General features: G+C 40.1%; 1 protein-coding gene across 1 annotated transcript; it reads right to left on the bottom strand.

Moving 5' to 3' along the window:
• Positions 1-449: 449 nt before the first annotated feature.
• On the bottom strand, positions 450-1,709 carry GPR63 (G protein-coupled receptor 63). The gene has a single exon (XM_068985518.1). The coding sequence runs from the start codon at positions 1,707-1,709 to the stop codon at positions 450-452; it is 1,260 nt and encodes a 419-aa protein (XP_068841619.1).
• Positions 1,710-18,615: the final 16,906 nt, after the last annotated feature.

Here is an 18,615-nt window from a genome sequence, read left to right as displayed (position 1 = left end):
TACTGAGATGTATGTGGCTTTTGGCTCCAATGTGATGGCAAAAAGCAGCAGTGTCTTCCAGGAAAAAAAAAAATTGATAAACTCAACTAAGCATATCTTAGCAGCATACAATATACCTAAAATTCCATGTAACTTCAGGCTCAATAAAGCACAATTCTGATTCCTACTATAGAAACAAAATCAACTGAAGTTACAGAAAACCATCTCCCCACCCTAAATCAAGGATTTCTCTTGAACCCTGGAGGTAACACTTGGGATCACTTCCCTATTGTGTATCCCTGGTAACAGACTTATAACTAATCACCATTCTTTCTTTACATTGCACACATACACATATATACATAACCTATGAATAAAACAACAAAATTTAAGTGGAGGAGCCATGAGAAAGAAAATTCAAAGTCAGATAAAGAACAGCCATCACCCAAAATGTCAGGCAGTTCCAATATTCACACCACCGTCCGATGTTCCCCACACACATAGACAGCACTGGGGCGTATCCGTCGCCGCGTGTGACCAGGGAGCCGCGGCAAAAACTTGAAGGACTTAGGCATCATGTCCAAGCAGGCATCGTGGAATTTCTTAATCCTCCAGTAGTAAATCAGTGGGTTCAACGCAGACTTGAGGTAGCAGAGCCAGAGTAGCCAGGTGCTGATCTCAAAAAAGTTGTGCTGATAGTAAAAGTGCTTGCTGAACGTTGCCACAAGGCTGTAAGTGGTGAATGGGGCCCAGCAGACGATGAAGACAGCAAAGAGAATCAAAATGGTTGTGAAGGCACGCGTTTTAAAGCCCATGTCAATGCTCATCTGGAAGGGTCTCTGGAGACTCATGAGACCCAGTTTGCTGGCCTGGCTGAGGCATATACCTTCAGGGTAGCTGTGGATCCTCAAGGCATTATGCCGAAGGGTATTGAGGATGCCCATAAAGGAATACAGGATCACCAGGAAGGGCAGGAAGAAAGAAATGAGAGAAATCAAAATCACATATGCCTGGTAACCCGGATCGGTTGTGTACCCAAACACGCACTGGGGAGCTCGGGAAGGTATCTGAAGGTCGGGGTTCCCTACTGCCAAAGGGAAAGCTACACAAAAAGAAGTTGCCCAAGAAACTGCAATGAGAACCTTAGCCCTGTATGGATTTAGCTTATCCTGCCTCTGGACTATAATAAGAAACCTATCAATGCTAATGATGAGCAGGATGGCTACTCCCTCTATGACAAACAACCAGAAAAACATAGCAGATACCCTACAGAAGAATTTCCCGAAAATCCATCTGGTGGTAAGAATAGTGACCAAGGCCAAAGGCATGTTCAGCACTGCAAGCAACATGTCTGCAAAAGCCAGGCTGGCCAGGAGGATGTTAATGGCAGAACGCATGGCAGCTTTTTGGTAAACCATGAGGCAAACAACCAAGTTGCCAAGAAAAGACACACACAGAATAAACATCATTAGAGCAGAAAGGATGATCTGGAGAGGCAAGTTGAGGCTCTTGGAAGCTGCTGGTGTTGGGGACACAGCTGTACTATTCACTGTTAAGGAACTCATCCCAGTGGGAGCCAGGGTTTCAACACTGTATCTAAGCAGCGGACCAACGCCAGGGTGCTGGAATGGTGGAGGGACTGTAATATTCATGTAGGTGTTTTCATAAACTACAAACGTTGTGTTGGATGCCCCAGTATGGGATGCCGTCAACACTGCAGAAACGACCATGGTTTCAGCAGGATGGAAGCTGGCGTTGTCAGAGATGAGAGTGTTCTTCAAGCATTTTAACACAAAGCAGCAGGATCAGGTTTCACTGATGAGCTTGGAGACATATTCTGGAAACGGGAGAAAGGTGTCCATCTTCCATAGGAGTCCTTTTGCCTGAAAACAAGTCCAAAACACAAAAAAATAAGTGGGAGTGAGTTTTGTACACATCATTTGACTCCTTACTCTTCATCCTGAAGGACCTATTTTACTTTTTTAACTCTTTAAAAATATTTAAGTTTCTAGACTAGTCATCACTAAAATATTGTTCTGTTTTTAGTCAACTATAAAGGAAACTTCATGACTTCCACATATAAAGTGAAAGTGAAAAGAATAAAAATGTATTACTGCCTCAAAGGCCAAAAGTATTACCTTACAGTTAACTTTTCTTTCAAATTTCCAGGAGCAGCATAGCCTTTTCACAGTTACTATTAATATAGATTTTATTATCTGTTTGGCCTGAGAGTATTAATACTTTTCTTGATAGCTCTTTGGTACAGGTTTATATTCCATTCTTACACTAGCCCGAAGCTAGTTGGCAAAGAACCCTGAAATCAGTTTCCTATTTAATACATGATAATCAAACACCTTTGCTTTCACAGCTTCACAAGTAGACACCACCCTTATTTTCAATGAGGGTCTGAAGCAGTTTTCTGGCTCTCTATTTTATTTGTGTTTTTCCCCAGAATCCTACCACTCTACTGAAGAAGTTCTTCAAGAAAAGAAGAAAAATTATCCATAAAACGTCTTGGTCATATTTTGAAGACTTCCTTTCTTTTTCTAAAGATCTCTTTGATCCTCAAATTCTCTCTTCTTTCCCATGCCCACCCATTTCCATCCTGTATTTTCTGAAACAAATACTTCTGTTTTCTCAATTTATTCTTCCTAAGATTAACCTTACTGTAATGCCAGCAACTTGATTAAAATGTCAACTAAGAAATAAAGGATTCTAAAGTAGATGACTGGGAAAATATTCAGGTGTGAAGAAGAATGCACTCTAGAAAACTTACAAAGATATTTCACTTTCTTGCTCCAAAAAGCTTATCACCTTTCTATTCTCCTTACCCCCAACTTCTTAACAATTCCTATAACCCATGAGTTTTCTGTAAACAAATTTCTTAATCTATTATCTTCCTAACCTACTTTTGTGATGTAGGTTTTTCCTTCCTTACTGGAGAGGTAACTTTAACCTTTCTAATTATAAAGAACTCTCACTGGGTGTCTGTGTAGATTCCTTTAATAAATCCAAAGATTGGGGATGGGCGAATTACACAGTAGTTTGCATGCATGTGTGTGTGCTAAGTCACTTTAGCCGTGTCTGACTCTTTGCAACTCAATGGACTGTGGCCTCCCAGGCTTCTCTGTCCATGGGATTCTCCAGGCAAGAATACTAGAGTGGGTTGTTATGTCCTTCTCCAGAGGATCTTCCCAACCCTGGGTCAAACCTGTGTCTCTTGTATCTCCTGAACTGGCAGGCAGGTTCTTTTCCACTAGCACCACCTGCACAGCCCCACATTAATTGTTTAAGATGATGCCATAATTTTCTCATTATTTGAACTTACAATTTCTGAATAATTTTAGAAGTGCCAGAAGTCCATTTATTCATTTCTTGTAGTATAGAGGGTAGAAGCATTTCATTTGTGAGACCCAAGATCCAGCACTTTAACCAAATCATGGGCTCTCTAACATATTCCTATCTCTCCATAATCCCCAATTTGCTGTCCAGAGCTAACCGTATGAATAAGAATATTCACCTATTTGTTCAAAATATTAATTTTACTATATACTTGAGATGTTATGGGCTTCACTGGTAGCTCAGATGGTAAATAATCCACCTACATTGCAGGAGACCTGGGTTCAATTCCTGGGTTGGGAAGCCCCCTGGACAAGGGAATGGCAATCCACTCCAATATTCTTGCCTGAAGAATCCCAGGGACAAAGGAGCCTGCCAGGCCACAGCCCATGGAGTCACAAAGAGTCCGACACAACTGAGTGACTAACACTTCACTTCACTGTTATAGCTTAATTTCTTTGTCTCTACAAAAAGGTACATTTTCTAAGGAAAACATACCTGGATAAGATGCCCCACTAAGCCAGTGACTCTCAAACTTTATTAACCACAAAGGACCGTGGGGAAAGTCTCTATATAACTATATAATCAGCCCAAGTCTCTTTATAACTTCACAAATATACATACAAATAAGCATAAAGACTGTGCTTACTGCATACCTCAGCCTCAATATGATTTTCTAGAGAAAAATCATAAAAGTGTATCTTAGGCAAATGTGTATCTTTAAGCCTAAAGTAACAGCTGTAACTGCTTGACTAAGAAAGCAAACATATCCATCCTGAAGGAGCACACACTTAGCTTTCTAAAACTCGTATTTTCTTGACCATGCTGAGAACAAAACCAAAATGGAACAGAGCCAAAACAAAAATTTATTGTAAAAGATGCCTTTTAGGTTGTTCTGTGTGCACATACAGTCACAATATTTTACTGCTGTCGTAAAAACTTCTAACTCAAGTCACTCAATTATTCATCCATCAAATACTTATTTCAGAGCCTACGATGAGCCTGCCTGCCTCCTGAGACACCTATATGCACGTCAAGAAGCAACAGTTAGAACAGGACATGGAACAACAGACTGGTTCCAAATTGGGAAAGGAGTACATCAAGGCTCTATGTTGTCACCCTGCTTATTTAACTTCCATGCAGAGTACATCATGCAAAATGCTGGGCTGGATGAAGCACAAGCTGGAATCAAGATTGGCAGGAGAAATATCAATAACCTCAGATATGCAGATAACACCACACTTATGGCAGAAAGCAAAAAGGAACTAAAGAGCCTCTTGATGAAGGTAAAAGAGAGTGAGAAATCTGGCTTAAAACTCAGCATTATAAAAAACAAAGATCAAAGCATCTGGTCCCATCACTTCATGGGAAATAGATGGGGAAACAATGGAAACAGTGAGACTTTATTTTCTTGGGCTCCAAAATCACTGCAAACAGTGACTGCAGCCACAAAACTAAAAGACACTTGCTCCTTGGAAGAAAAGCTATGACAAACCTAGACAGTGTATTAAAAAGCAGAGACACTACTTTGCTGACCAAGGTCCATCTAGTCAAAGCTCTGATTTTTCCAATAGTCATGTATGGATGTGACAGTTGGGTCAAAGAGGAGGCTGAACACTGAAGAATTGATGCTTTTGAATTGTGGTGTTGGAAAAGACTCTTGAGTGTCCCTTGGACAGCAAGGAGATCAAACCAGTCAAGCATAAAGGAATATATGCAGATGTCTTGATCAGAAAAATCCTGATGCTGGGAAAGACTGAAGGCAGGAGGAGAAGGGGACAAGAGTGGAAGAGGTGGTTGGATGGCCTCACTGCCTCAACGGACATGAGTTTGAGCAAGCTCCGGGAGATGGTGAAAAGACAGGGAAGCCTGTCATGCTGCAGTCCATGGCATCACAAAGAGTAGGACACGACTGAGTGACTGAACAATAAAAACGAGCAAGGCACTGGGGAAATACTGATGAACAAATGATTCCTGAATTTCTGCTTAAACTAGACAAATGAACCATAGACCCTGCTTCTCAAAATTACACTGAAATGACAGTATAGGGATATTTTTTAAACAAAATTCACAATCCAAAAGGACACGTATGAATGAAAGATGCATCAATAGATAAGAGTTTTTGTAAATGTTTTAAGGCAAAGGCAGATGGTGGTGTGGTAACTGAACAGAGCAGAACAAAGAACATTTTATCTTCAATACTTCCTGAGAAATATGCTTAGAAGAAGCTAACAAACCCAGTAGATCCCCAGAGAAGCTGTGGATTAGGAGATACCAGGAAGTACTTTAAGTTTGGGTGGGGCAGAAAACTGGGAAATTGACTGAAAAATCTATATACAGAGCTACTGGAACCCCACTCTAGGTTTGTGGCTCATCTTCTCCAGCAACCATATGAAAGAACATACCCCCATGCCAGCAGCCCGGGTTGCTGGCACAGCTGAACCTGATAAGCACAGAACTTTAGTGAATCAGTGCACGGCTGAACACAGAAGGACTGGATGGATGTCTGCACATTCAGCATGAGAACCTAGCCCCCTTCTCTACCCTGTTCCCAGATGGCCAGCAGCCAGGCATACACTACCAGGCAGGACTGAAGCACTCATCTTTCCCAGTAATTAAAAAGCCCCAGAGGAAAAAAAATACTCTAGATACTAACCTTTCATGGTGCCCCAAGAAAAATGCCAGCTTGGTGCCCAGTTACCTTGTATACTGAAGCCCACCTACCATCAAGCCCAACCCATGCACACAGAGCTTCCAATCAGCTTTTCAGTGCCCATTAAATACAAAAGTTGAATTTCCCAAATATACAAAGAGTCTATGAAAGGCTTACATAAAAGCAGTGTTAAGGTAAACACTGAGGAAGATCAGAAATTTCTAATGTCAGAGAACATAACATACATGAACTTAATAACACTTTTGCCCTGGTATCTATATACTCTTCATTCATTGTACTCCTGGCCGAAAATTAGGACTTCTGAATACTCATTGTAACTATGTCAAAAGATTCTTTCCTCTTAGAAATTCTTATCAAGTACATTGTAACCTGCAGTTTCTCTGAATTTCACAGAAGACTAAATCAAAGTTTTATAGTAAAAATTTGCATTTCCAGAGGAAATGGGACAGTAGCAACATAAGAACAGTAGAAAATTAGCTTAGGTTGGTAATACTTGCATAGCAATCCTAATGTTTAATCTAAACTAGTCTTTATTTGGCATTTGTTGGGTACTCTCATTACATAGTCCAAGAAAAAATTAAAATATGTGAAGGTGTTATGTTTATATATATATTTATACACACACATATATATATACAAACCCCACATGTAAACCTCAGATATGGCAGAAATTATTGAATTTATGATTCTTTCTCTTGTCTCAAGAATCTATAGAAACAACGCAGGGGCAATCAGGTTAGTGATACAGTGTTTAATGTTTGAAGAATGCCAAGATGTCACAATTAATGGGGCTTCAGGGGCTGGAACAGAGAAGGCAATGGCACCCCACTCCAGTACTCTTGCCTGGAAAATCCCATGGATGGAGGAGCCTGGTAGGTTGCAGTCCATGGGGTCGCGAAGAGTCGAACACGACTGAGCAAGTTCACTTTCACTTTTCACTTTCATACATTGGAGAAGGAAATGGCAACCCACTCCAGTGTTCTTGCCTGGAGAATCCCAGGGACGGGGGAGCCTGGCGGGCTGCCGTCTACGGGGTCGCACAGAGTCGGACATGACTGAAGCGACTTAGCAGCAGCAGCAGCAGGGGCTGGAATGGGCAGTGGAGGCCACAGAATTCTTGCAGTCTTCATCCTTCAGTCTTAAACTGCTATTTCAGTGCTTTAGATATTTGTTTCATTGAAAAGAGTATATTCTCCTAGAAGACAGATTGATTTTATAAATCTCAGTGTCCCCTATGACTACTATGCTTTGCACACAGCTCAGTACATACATGGTAGATTAATCTGCACTGCATGTGTGCATGCTTAGTTGCTTCAGTCGTGTCCCTCTTTGTGACCCTAAGGACTGTAGCCCTCTAGGCTCCTCTATCCATGGGACTCTCCAGGCAAGAATACTGGAGTGGGTTGCCATGCCCTCCTCCAGGGAATCTTCCCAACCCAAGGATGGAACCCATGTCTCCTGCACTGCAGGAGGATTCTTTACTGCGGAGCCACCAGGGAAGCCCTTATTTGCATTGTTTTATCAAATCAGAGAATTTCTTCTTTTCTCTTTTTATTATTTATGTTATATGCACATAATTTCATTTAAAAAATCATCAAATTGAGTTTTAAAATGACAGTCAAATCCTATACTACCTTTCACATTCAACATCTGGTTTTAGAGGTAGCCATTTTAAATTATTTTAAAGGTTTTTTTCAAAAGTACTTATGTATCTAAATAACATGAAGAAATTGATACTTTAATCAATATTTTATATGAACTCTAGTAAAGGTTTAGCTGCCATAGCACCTCTCAACTTACTTCTTATCTCTTCATACTACCAAAATATTTATTTGAAAATTCTGAAGAACAGCAGAAGTTAGTGCATCTATTACTGATAGGCCAAAAAATATTTCTTTCCTGTATAAATTTTGCATTTTCTAGAATTAATAATTTATATACTTCTAATTTTATTATTTTTAAATATCTTTTTTTAATCTGCTCTAGCAGACAGATTTTACATCTAGAAGTATCATATTTCAGAAGGTCAGATATATCAGCTACATATTTTATCTTGAAGTTATTCATTTGGCTTTATGTACCTCCCTGGAGTGACACTGGGTCAGTTACACAGCAGCCAGCAAGAAACATCTCTTTACTACCATCTTGGAAACCTCTTTTTTGCTTTGGGCTCTTGGCTTCCATATTTCTTAGGTCCTTTCTCTTCCACTTCATTGCTTCCTTTGTTGACTTCCTTGTTTGCCATGAACCAATTGCTTTTGAGTAAAGAACACAAGGGACATAAATTTTGAGTCCTTATACGTGTCTGTCTTTATTTTTATCCACATTAACTGTCTTGGTTTAGCATTCTCAGTTGAAAATAATTTTCTCTGAGAATTTTGAAGGTGTTGTTCCACATTAGCAGTTCTCAAAGTTAAGCATGCATAAGAATCACCTGAAAAGCCTATTAAAATGGGGACCCAAACCCCATGTTTCTAAGTCTGTAGTCCAGGGTGGGGCCTGGAATTTGAATTTCCAGAGGAAAGAAAAAATTCAACTGAGAACATTAAATTCCAATCTCAAGGATTAGAGGAAGAGCCAGAAAGCCTCTTTAACCACAGTGAAGAAAACTTATCTCCTACTGCCCCAGAGATGGGATTTCTAAAACTAGAAGTCTAATCCTATGGGTGGCAATATTGCAATGCAAATTGAATTCCCAAACTTACAGAGTCTCTTCAGTTAAAGTTAGGATTCTGGCTGGGAAGGAGAGGGTCCTAAAAGCTGGGATGAGACTCAGTTCAGTTCAGTCACTCAGTCATGTCCAACTCTTTGTGATCCCATTGACTGCAGCATGCCAGGCTTCCCTGTCCATCACCAAGTCCCAGAGCTTGCTCAAACTCATGCCCATTGAGTCGGTGATGCCATCCATCTCATCTCATCCTCTGTCATCCCATTCTGCCCCTCCCTTCAATCTTTCCCAGCATCAGGGTCTTTTCCAGTGAGTTATTTCTTCACATTAGGTGGCAAAAGTATTGGAGCTTCAGTTTCAGCATCAGTCCTTTCAATGAATATTCAGGACTGATTCCCTTTAGGATTGACTGGTTTGATCTCCTTGCTGTCCAAGGGGATTTTTATGAAGCTGAGGCTGAGGACCATGCGCTGCAGTTTTATCTGCCAATAGTAACAGCTTTTCCTCCTTGCTTGATGAGGTTGGTCTCTCCTTGCCTGAAGAATCAGTAAGAGCCTTACCTACAGTGGCATCTTGCCAGGGACTTTGGCCTTCCTTAGGACCCTGCCCCAGCTATCTCTCTTGCTTCTAGACCTACGACCAGAATCAAGTCCCAGCAGAATCCAGTGTGTAGTGTGAACTGTGAATGAGAAAGAAATAAAACTTATATCAAAAGATATGCAAGATAATTCCAATTTATATAGACAGAAACCAGGGAATATATATGGAAATAGATGCAGAGGGTATTAAATCAGGTTGGAAGGAATATAATGTTAGAATAGATCAAAAATTTTAATATGGGCACACAATATGCCAGCAAATTTGGAAAACTCAGCAGTGGCCACAGGACTGCAAAAGGTCAGTTTTCATTCCAATCCCAAAGAAAGGCAATGCCAAAGAATGCTCAAACTACCACACAATTGCACTCATCTCACATGCTAGTAAAGTAACACTCAAAATTCTCCAAGCCAAGCTTCAGCAATACATGAACCGTGAAATTCCAGATGTTCAAGATGGTTTTAGAAAAGGAAGAGGAACCAGAGATCAAGTTGCCAACATCTGCTGGATCATGGAAAAAGCAAGAGAGTTCCAGAAAAACATCTATTTCTGCTTTATTGACTATGCCAAAGCCTTTGACTGTGTGGATCACAATAAACTGTGGAAAATTCTGAAAGAGATGGGAATACCAACCAACTGACCTGCCTCGAGAAATTTGTATGCAGGTCAGGAAGCAACAGTTAGAACTGGACATGGAACAACAGACTGGTTCCAAATAGGAAAAGGAGTACGTCAAGGCTGTACATTGTCACCCTGCTTATTTATCTTATATGCAGAGTACATCATGAGAAATGCTGGGCTGGAAGAAGCACAAGCTGGAATCAAGATTGCCGGGAGAAATATCAGTAACCTCGGATATGCAGATGACACCATCCTTATGGCAGAAAGTGAAGAGGAACTAAAAAGCCTCTTGATGAAAGTGAAACTGGAGAGTAAAAAAGTTGGTTTAAAGCTCAACATTCAGAAAACGTAGATCATGGCATCTGGTCCCATCACTTCATGGGAAATAGATGGGGAAACAGCGGAAACAGTGTCAGACTTTATTTTGAGGGGCTCCAAAATCACTGCAAATGGTGACTGCAGCCATGAAATTAAAAGACGCTTACTCCTTGGAAGGAAAGTTATGACCAACCTAGACAGCATATTGAAAAGCAGAGACATTACTTTGCCAACAAAGGTCCATCACGTCAAGGCCATGGTTTTTCCAGTGGTCATGTATGGATGTGAGAGTTGGACTGTGAAGAAAGCTGAGCGCCGAAGAATTGATGCTTTTGAACTGTGGTGTTGGAGAAGACTCTTGAGAGTCCCTTGGACTGCAAGGAGATCCAAACAGACCATTCTGAAGGAGATCAGCCCTGGGATTTCTTTGGAAGGAAAGATGCTGAAGCTGAAGCTCCAGTACTTTGGCCACCTCATGCAAAGTGTTGACTCATTGGAAAAGACTCTGATGCTGGGAGGGATTGGGGGCAGGAGGAGAAGGGGACGACAGAGGATGAGATGGCTGGATGGCATCCCTGACTCGATGGATGCAAGTCTGAGTGAACTCCGGGAGTTGGTGATGGACAGGGAGGCCTGGCGTGCTGCAATTCATGGGGTCGCAAAGAGTCAGACACGACTGAGTGACTGAACTGAACTGAAACTGGGATTCTGGATTTTCTGTGCTACCTCAAATGGCTGAAAATGGCTCTAACAGTTTGTTCACTTGGTTGATGGACACCTGGTTCTGAAGGTAATCTACATGAAAATGAGATGACACTATCTCCTTGGTAAACAGGGAGTTATGCAAAGACTCCAGGAGATATGAATGCTGACCTGTATTTATCATGTAAGACCTGCTCACCTGCCTATATCACCTGGTAGGATCAGAGGGCACTTCCTTCACCAGTGGTGAGATACACTGGTTGAAAGGATCACCAGCATACTTGAAGGTCTCTATAGCAGCTATTCTCTGTAGACCCAGGGGAATGGTGCCACCCAAGAAATGGGTTCCTAAACTGAATGGTGATCATAGTATCCCAGAGTGGCAGGGGCTCAGTGACAGTACTCAACAAAAGATGAGATAGCATGCTTACCAAAATGTGCAGCAAACAAAAGCTGAAATCAGAATAGTCTAACTTGCAGAGATCATTGGTGCTTGATCATGGTATTTCTAAGAGAGAAATAGTTACAAACCTACCAAGTCCTACTTTTTCTATATAAGGAGCAAAACTATAGAGTAGGAAAATGCCATCCCTCAATCAAGTCCCAAACTTGAACTAATACACAGATCTAGAACCTCTTGAATAAGAGGAAAACAGGGGACTTCCCTGGGGGTCCAGTGGCTGAGACTCCCCCCTCCCAGTGCTGAGGGACTGGGTTCAATCCCTGGTCAGAGAACTAGATCCCACATCCTGCAACCAAGAGACTGTAGAGATTAGGGTCACTATCAAGGACTGAAAGGATGAAGGTCATCACCTTCATTCCTAACACAGGCATATTCAGCTTGCCAATTTGGCCTTTAAGAAAAGCAGACGGATCTTGGAGAGTGCAGATACTACACCAAATGTGACTTCTCTGCTGGAGTAAATCAGCACATTCACTGGCATCTGGTACATAGCTGTTGATGGGCAACAACATATTAGTTTTTTTCTTTATATGTGCTACCAAAGAATACCTGAGCAGTTTGGCTCCAGCTGGCACCCTACTACCCTACCTCAGGGCTTTGTCAGCTCACAGCACACGCTCATAATCTAGTCCACAGGCACCGTGACTGCCTCTCCATTCCATAGAATGCCATGCTTTCCATTACATGCTGACTGAGCAGTAAGCAGTAACCACTCTACACTTGGTAAAACACAGATGTGCCAAAGGAGAGGAAATGGCCTTAAGGACTGAAAGGACGAAGGTGATGATTCCTAACCCATTCATATTCAGCTTGCCTATCTGGCCTTTAAGAAAAGCAGATGGATCTTGGAGAGTGCAGATACTGTACCAGATGTGACTTCTTTGCTGGAGTAAATCAGCACATTCACTGGCATCTGGTACACAGCTATTGTACCCACAGAGGGCCATTTTGTTTTGTACCAGGTTGTTCATCTTGAAGGAGACATGTGAGAGGGACTAATTTACCCTCATTTATGGACTGCAGCTAATGGTATGGTTGGCCATATAAATGCTCACCAAATAGCAACTTCACACATATGGAGCTAAATAATCACATAGACAAGATGATGCATTCTTCAAAGGTCAACCAACCTTTTTCTCTACTGTTGTTCTTCTCAAACGGGATTATGAACAAAGTGGCCATGGGGTATGGTTGAAAGTTGTACGCGGGCTCCACAACATGGATTTTCACTCACCAAAATCAATCTGGCTATATCCACTTAGTACTCAATGTGACAACATTAAGGCCAAAACTTCACTTAGTAAATGTGGCATCTTTCTCTTGGGTACCCACCAGCTATCTGGTGGCAAGCTGATTACATGGACTACTTCCATCATGGAACACTTGGTTCTCATTGGAATACACTCATATCCTGGATAATTTTTATCAAATTAAGCTGTCAATCATAAGATCAGTATGTTTAACATCTATACTTCCTTTCACAGAACACATGTAAACAGAAAAATAATCAGAAAGTTAAAAATCTCTACCTTTTTAGTTACACATTTGGAATAAAACAGTGGATATGCAAAAATACAACATTTACATTTTGTTTTGTTTATTTTTTAATTGAAGGATAATGATAATTGTTTTATAGAATTTTGTTGTTCTGTCAAACATCAAGAATCAGCCATAGGTAAACCCATGTTCCCTTCCTCCTAGATTTTGTTTTTAAGTAGTTAGAAGCATATCAAGATATTTAATCAGTATTCAAAGGAGGAATGTGTATTCTTACAGAGAATAACTTCTTTTCTCCTGAGTTTTACTAGAAAGTAGAGTGTCAAAGAATGTCTTAAGCAGTTTTAGTATAAATCAGCTTTTAAAAAATTTCACAGCAACTCTGAGACTATTACTAGTAAAATTCTCATTTTAAGTATGAAGAATTAAATGCAAAAAAAAAAAACTAGATAATTCAGAAGAAATGGACAAATTCCTAGAAACACACAACTTACCAAGATTAAATCATAAAGTAATAGAAAATCTGAACAGACCAACAATGAGCAGGGAGATTGAATCACTAATTTTAAATCTCCCAACAAACAAAAGCCCAGGACCAGAGAGCTTCACTAGTAAATTCTATTAAACATTTAAAGAATTAATATCAGTCCTTCTCAAACTCTTCCAAAATACTGAAGAGGAAAGAATACTTTCAAACTCATTTTATAAGGTCAGCATTACCCTGATATTAAAGCCAGACACAGATACTATAAGAAAATTTATAAACCAACATCCCTGATAAGAGACTTCCCTGGTTGTTCAAATGGTAAAGAATCCACCTGCCAATGCAGGAGAAGCAGGTTCAATTCCTGGGTTGGGAAGATCCCTGTAGAAGGGAATGGCTACCCACTCCAGTGTTCTTGAATGGAGAATTCCATGGGCAGAGAGGCCTAGTGGGCCACAGTCCATAGGGTGGCAAAGAGTCAAGACATGACTGAAAGACTAACACACATCCCTGATAAACACTGATGCAAAAATCCTCAACAAAATACTAGCAAACTGAATTCAGGACCACATTAAAAGGATCATACACTATGATCACGTGAGATTGATTCCTGGGATGCAAGGATGATTCAACATATGCAAACATTAAAAGAATGAAGGATAAAACTCATATGACCATTTCAATAGATACAGAAAAAGCACTTGACAAAATTCAAGGTATTTTTCAAGATAAAAACTCATAATAAATTAGGTATATAAGGAATGTACCTCAATTTAATAAAGGGCATATATGACAAACCCACAGCTAATATCAAACTTAAAAGTGAAAAGCCTTCCTTCTAAGATCAGGAACAAGACAAGGATGCCTACTCTTACCAATTCAACATAGTACTGGGAAGTCCAAGCCACAGCAAACGGGCAAGAAAAAAAACAGAAGGTATCCAAACGGGAAAGAAAGAAGTAAAATCATTGCTGTTTGCAGATGACATGATCTTAGAGAAAATTCTAAAGACTTAGTTTATTATAACTAACAAATAAAAACTTAGGCAAGTTTCAAGATACAAAATCAATACATAAAATCAGTCATGTTTCTATACACTCAAAACAAACTACCTGCAAGAGAAATGAAGAAAGCAATTTCATTTACAATAGCATCAAGTATAACTAAGGAGGTGAAAGATTTGTACAAGATTTCTTTGATAAAGATACTGAAGAAGACACAGAAAAATGGAGTTCATGGAAGAGTACTATTAAAACACCCATACTACCCAAAGCTATCTACAGATTCAATGCAATCCATATAAATGCAGATATAAAACCATACCATATGGTGGTTGGGAGAAATCAGATTGGAAGAGGATTATAAAATATAAAGTGCCATCAAAATATGACATATAACCATGATCTTTCTACGGCACTTCAACTATTTCTGTAATTCATATCTTTATTGTACACCTTTGTGGGAGTATAAACTGGTTCAACGTTTTGGAGGGTAAACAGGAAGTATTTTTCAATATCAAAAACAAACAATTTAGAACTTCCCTGATGGTCCAGGGGCGAAGAACCCACCTACCAATGCAGGGGACATGGGTTCAACATGGGTTCTTCCTGCTCTGGGAAGATTCCACAAGACTAAGCCCAGTGGCCATGACTACTGAAGCCCACGTGCCTAGAGCGCATGCTCTGCAATACGGGAATCTACCACAATGAAAAGCGAACGCACCACTAGAGAGTTATCCCTGCTCGGCACAACTAGAGAAAGCCCACACGGAGCAACAAAGACCCAACATAGCCATAAATAAATCAATAATTTTAAAAGGTTAAAAATAATAAAGATAAACAATTTAAACATCATTCGGAATTCTCCATTACAGAAATAAAAGCAGAAACATGCAGATAAGAATATTTACTATAGCACTGAGAGTTGAAAAACTAGGCCCCTTCTAAATGATCATCAATAAAAATAATAGCTAAATGAATTAGAGTACACACATGCTAGAGAAAGAAAACCATTCAACTATCACAAACAATAGCTATAGTTTTTCCTGTGGTCATGTATGGATGTGAGAGTTGGACTGTGAAGAAAGCTGAGCGCCGAAGAATTGATGCTTTTGAACTGTGGTGTTGGAGAAGACTTGAGAGTCCCTTGGACTGCAAGGAGATCCAAACAGTCCATTCTGAAGGAGATCAGCCCTGGGATTTCTTTGGAAGGAATGATGCTAAAGCTGAAACTCCAGTACTTTGACCACCTCATGCGAAGAGTTGACTCACAAGACTCTGATGCTGGGAGGGATTGGGGGCAGGAGGAGAAAGGGACAACCGAGGATGAGATGGCTGGATGGCATCACTGACTCGATGGACGTGAGTCTGAGTGAACTCCGGGAGTTGGTGATGGACAGGAAGGCCTGGCGGGCTGCGATTCATGGGGTTGCAAAGAGTCGGACACGACTGAGCGACTGAACTGAACTGAACAGTGACACTAGACAATATTCATCATACACTGACTAAAAAAAAATCAGCTTGCAGAATGACACAGTCCTATGGTGTATGCATGCAAATGTATGCATGTATGTGACATACATGTATATCTGTATGTTTACACAAACAGAAGAATTCACACAAACTGACAAGAAGGATTTTCTCTCTGGTGTGAAAATAAAGGTGCAAAATATATTTTCCTTCCTTCCTTTTGGCTTTTTAAAAGTTTTTTTCACATTAAATCAATACTGATGTTTATTATGCACTGGAACTTTCCCTCATTGTTTCCTATATAAAACAAGACACAAGTTGCAGCCTATCTTTTTTATAACCTATCAGCCCGAACACAAAGCTGTGTACTCTAGCAATACTAACAATGCAATAACCATTCAGTGTTCCCTTTAACCGTGGAGAAGAGAAGCAAGCCTTCTAGTCTCTGGATCTTTTTGACAAACTGGGCCCAGTGAAGGTCCTGGGTTCAGGCTTCTCAAGGCTCCCAGTAGACACCTCCCACCTCCGCAGATCCTAGCTAACTGCATACACTCTAAAGGGTGACCTTGAGTCCACTGAGCCCAGGCTGCTGGGAAATGTCAAGCAAATAAAACAACTGCTACTGCTCTAGAATTCTTCTGTCCCTTAAGAAGGAGTGAAGTAAATACATACTTGGCTTGAGTAAAGATCAGCATAAGACGAATAGGATAATCAGTGTCCTACCAAATTTATAACTTACACAGCAGAATAAAAACAGGTAAGAACTTGAATACTGGCCTCACTCAGACTTTTACCTGCTTTTGTCTTGAGCAAAGTGAAAATCTAAAAGAAAGGAAAATCTCTAAGAGAAAGAAGCGCTCATGTCCTGGGTTACTGAGCATCTCTTTCCCACTCTGGGCCACAGGCGATGCTGGAGGAGAAAAGGTCTCACCATGGTCCTCCTGATCCTCACTGCATTCAGGTATGAAGCGAACTTCTTTCAAGTGAACTCCAACTCAGCAATGAGGGAACAAAGGATTCCTCCCTCCACCCTATCTCCCTCTCATTCAGGAAAGAAAAATAAATTAAAACTGAGAGAGGAAAGAGACCATGCATCACACATAAATCCATCTCCTTTGCCTGTAGTAGGCCCTTCACACTTTTCTAGAGATTCTAGTTAGAAAAGTGTACCGGTAGAAAAAGAATTCACTGGAATGGGTGCAAATATACTGAGTCTACTTTTGAATTCTCTAAAAGGGTAGGTGGAGACAGAAACAAAGAACCAGTCATTTCACCTCAGAAGTAGCCCAAATTTCAACTTCATTTTTACAAAAGTGATCGTCTCCATCAAGCAACCTATTTGAAAATTTTTAAAAAATAGTCTACAAAAAAATTTATATCACTATAACAATGTCTACTTTTGGGGGGCTAATTGCTATTTTGTTGTTGTTTTACCTGTAGATAGAGTAAAAGGAAGCTTTGAACAAACTACTCAGAAGAAAAAAAATATTTTTTAATTTATTAATTTTTTTGGCTGCACCGCGTCTTCACTGCCGTATGCAGGCTTCCTCTAGTTGCAGCATGCAGGGGGCTACTCTTGCTTGCAGTGCGTCGGCTTCACTTGTTATGGAGCACAGGCTCTAGGTGCACCGGCTCCAGCGTTGCAGCATTCAGGCTCAATAGTTGTGCTCTGCTGGTTCATTTTGCCATGTGGTATGTGTGATCCTCCCAAACCAGGGATCAAACCCTTGTCCCCTGCATTGGAAGGCAAATTCCTATCCACTGTACCACCAGGAAAGTCCCAGAAGGAAATATTAACAATCAAGTAGAGAGGATGGGGTAGGAGAAGGTTTATTTGAAGTCATTTTTATACAGAGACAATCACCATTGCATCAAAATTTCACTTGTTATCAAGGTATCTCTAACTTAAAACCTATATGCAATAAAGCTAAAGGGGAAAAATGCTGTGTGCACATTTTAAGTATCAACCATAGCAATGTTCTATTTATAACACTGTTCCATTCCTAATATATTTCTAATTCCAACCAGAATACCCACCACAAAAAAAAGAAGAAGTTTTCTCATGAATGCTTAAAGGAACATTTAGTTCTTCCATGGACATTTTTAAAATTAGATTATTAAGCATGAGGATTTATTTGCATTCGTGTTACTTTTTCCCACAATCGCCAAGGAGAAATTAAACTAAATGTCAGCAAGGGCTTTGTTCCAGAGGAAAATATTCTGAGTGACTACTGATGACAAAACTGAAACTCAAGTGGCAAGAAAGGTCAATATTTAATAGAAAGGTAAATTAATTATAATTAAAAACTAGGAAAATGTATTTTTTAAGTGGCTAATAGAAGATTAACCTTCTAGAACTTTTCTAGGAATACAAAAAGCAACAGAAATGATGAGCCCTATGGGTGGTGGGTTTTATTCATCTCCTTTTTGTCTCCTATTTCTAATTCTCATTCTTTGGCTCACATTCATTAGGTCATTGTTCTGCTGAGAAATCTTTACCTGCCTTGAATATTATTGGGGAAAATGTCAGCCAATTTAATTTTGTCAGCCTCACTGAATAATTCTGACACATTATTTACCTACCATTGATGTTTCTCACAGAGGTGTTAGATTATAAATTCAAGGAAATAGCAAATCTTATTAGGTAATGAAAGTGGAATCTTTTTCTCATAGCTCTGCCTAGAATTATTATTGCTGTGTTAAAATTTGAGTATATCCTTTTTTCACCTATAAACTACTCGCATACAGCAAAAGGTGAAACCAAGTTTTATTGTGTTTTTTACACCTAAGGGAATACATGGGCAC

The sequence above is a fragment of the Capricornis sumatraensis genome, chromosome 13 (genome assembly GCF_032405125.1).
Source record: "Capricornis sumatraensis isolate serow.1 chromosome 13, serow.2, whole genome shotgun sequence".
In the NCBI taxonomy this organism is placed as follows: Eukaryota; Metazoa; Chordata; class Mammalia; order Artiodactyla; family Bovidae; genus Capricornis; species Capricornis sumatraensis.
Note: the sequence above shows the minus strand (reverse complement) of the source record. Positions and strands in the feature narration are given on the sequence as shown.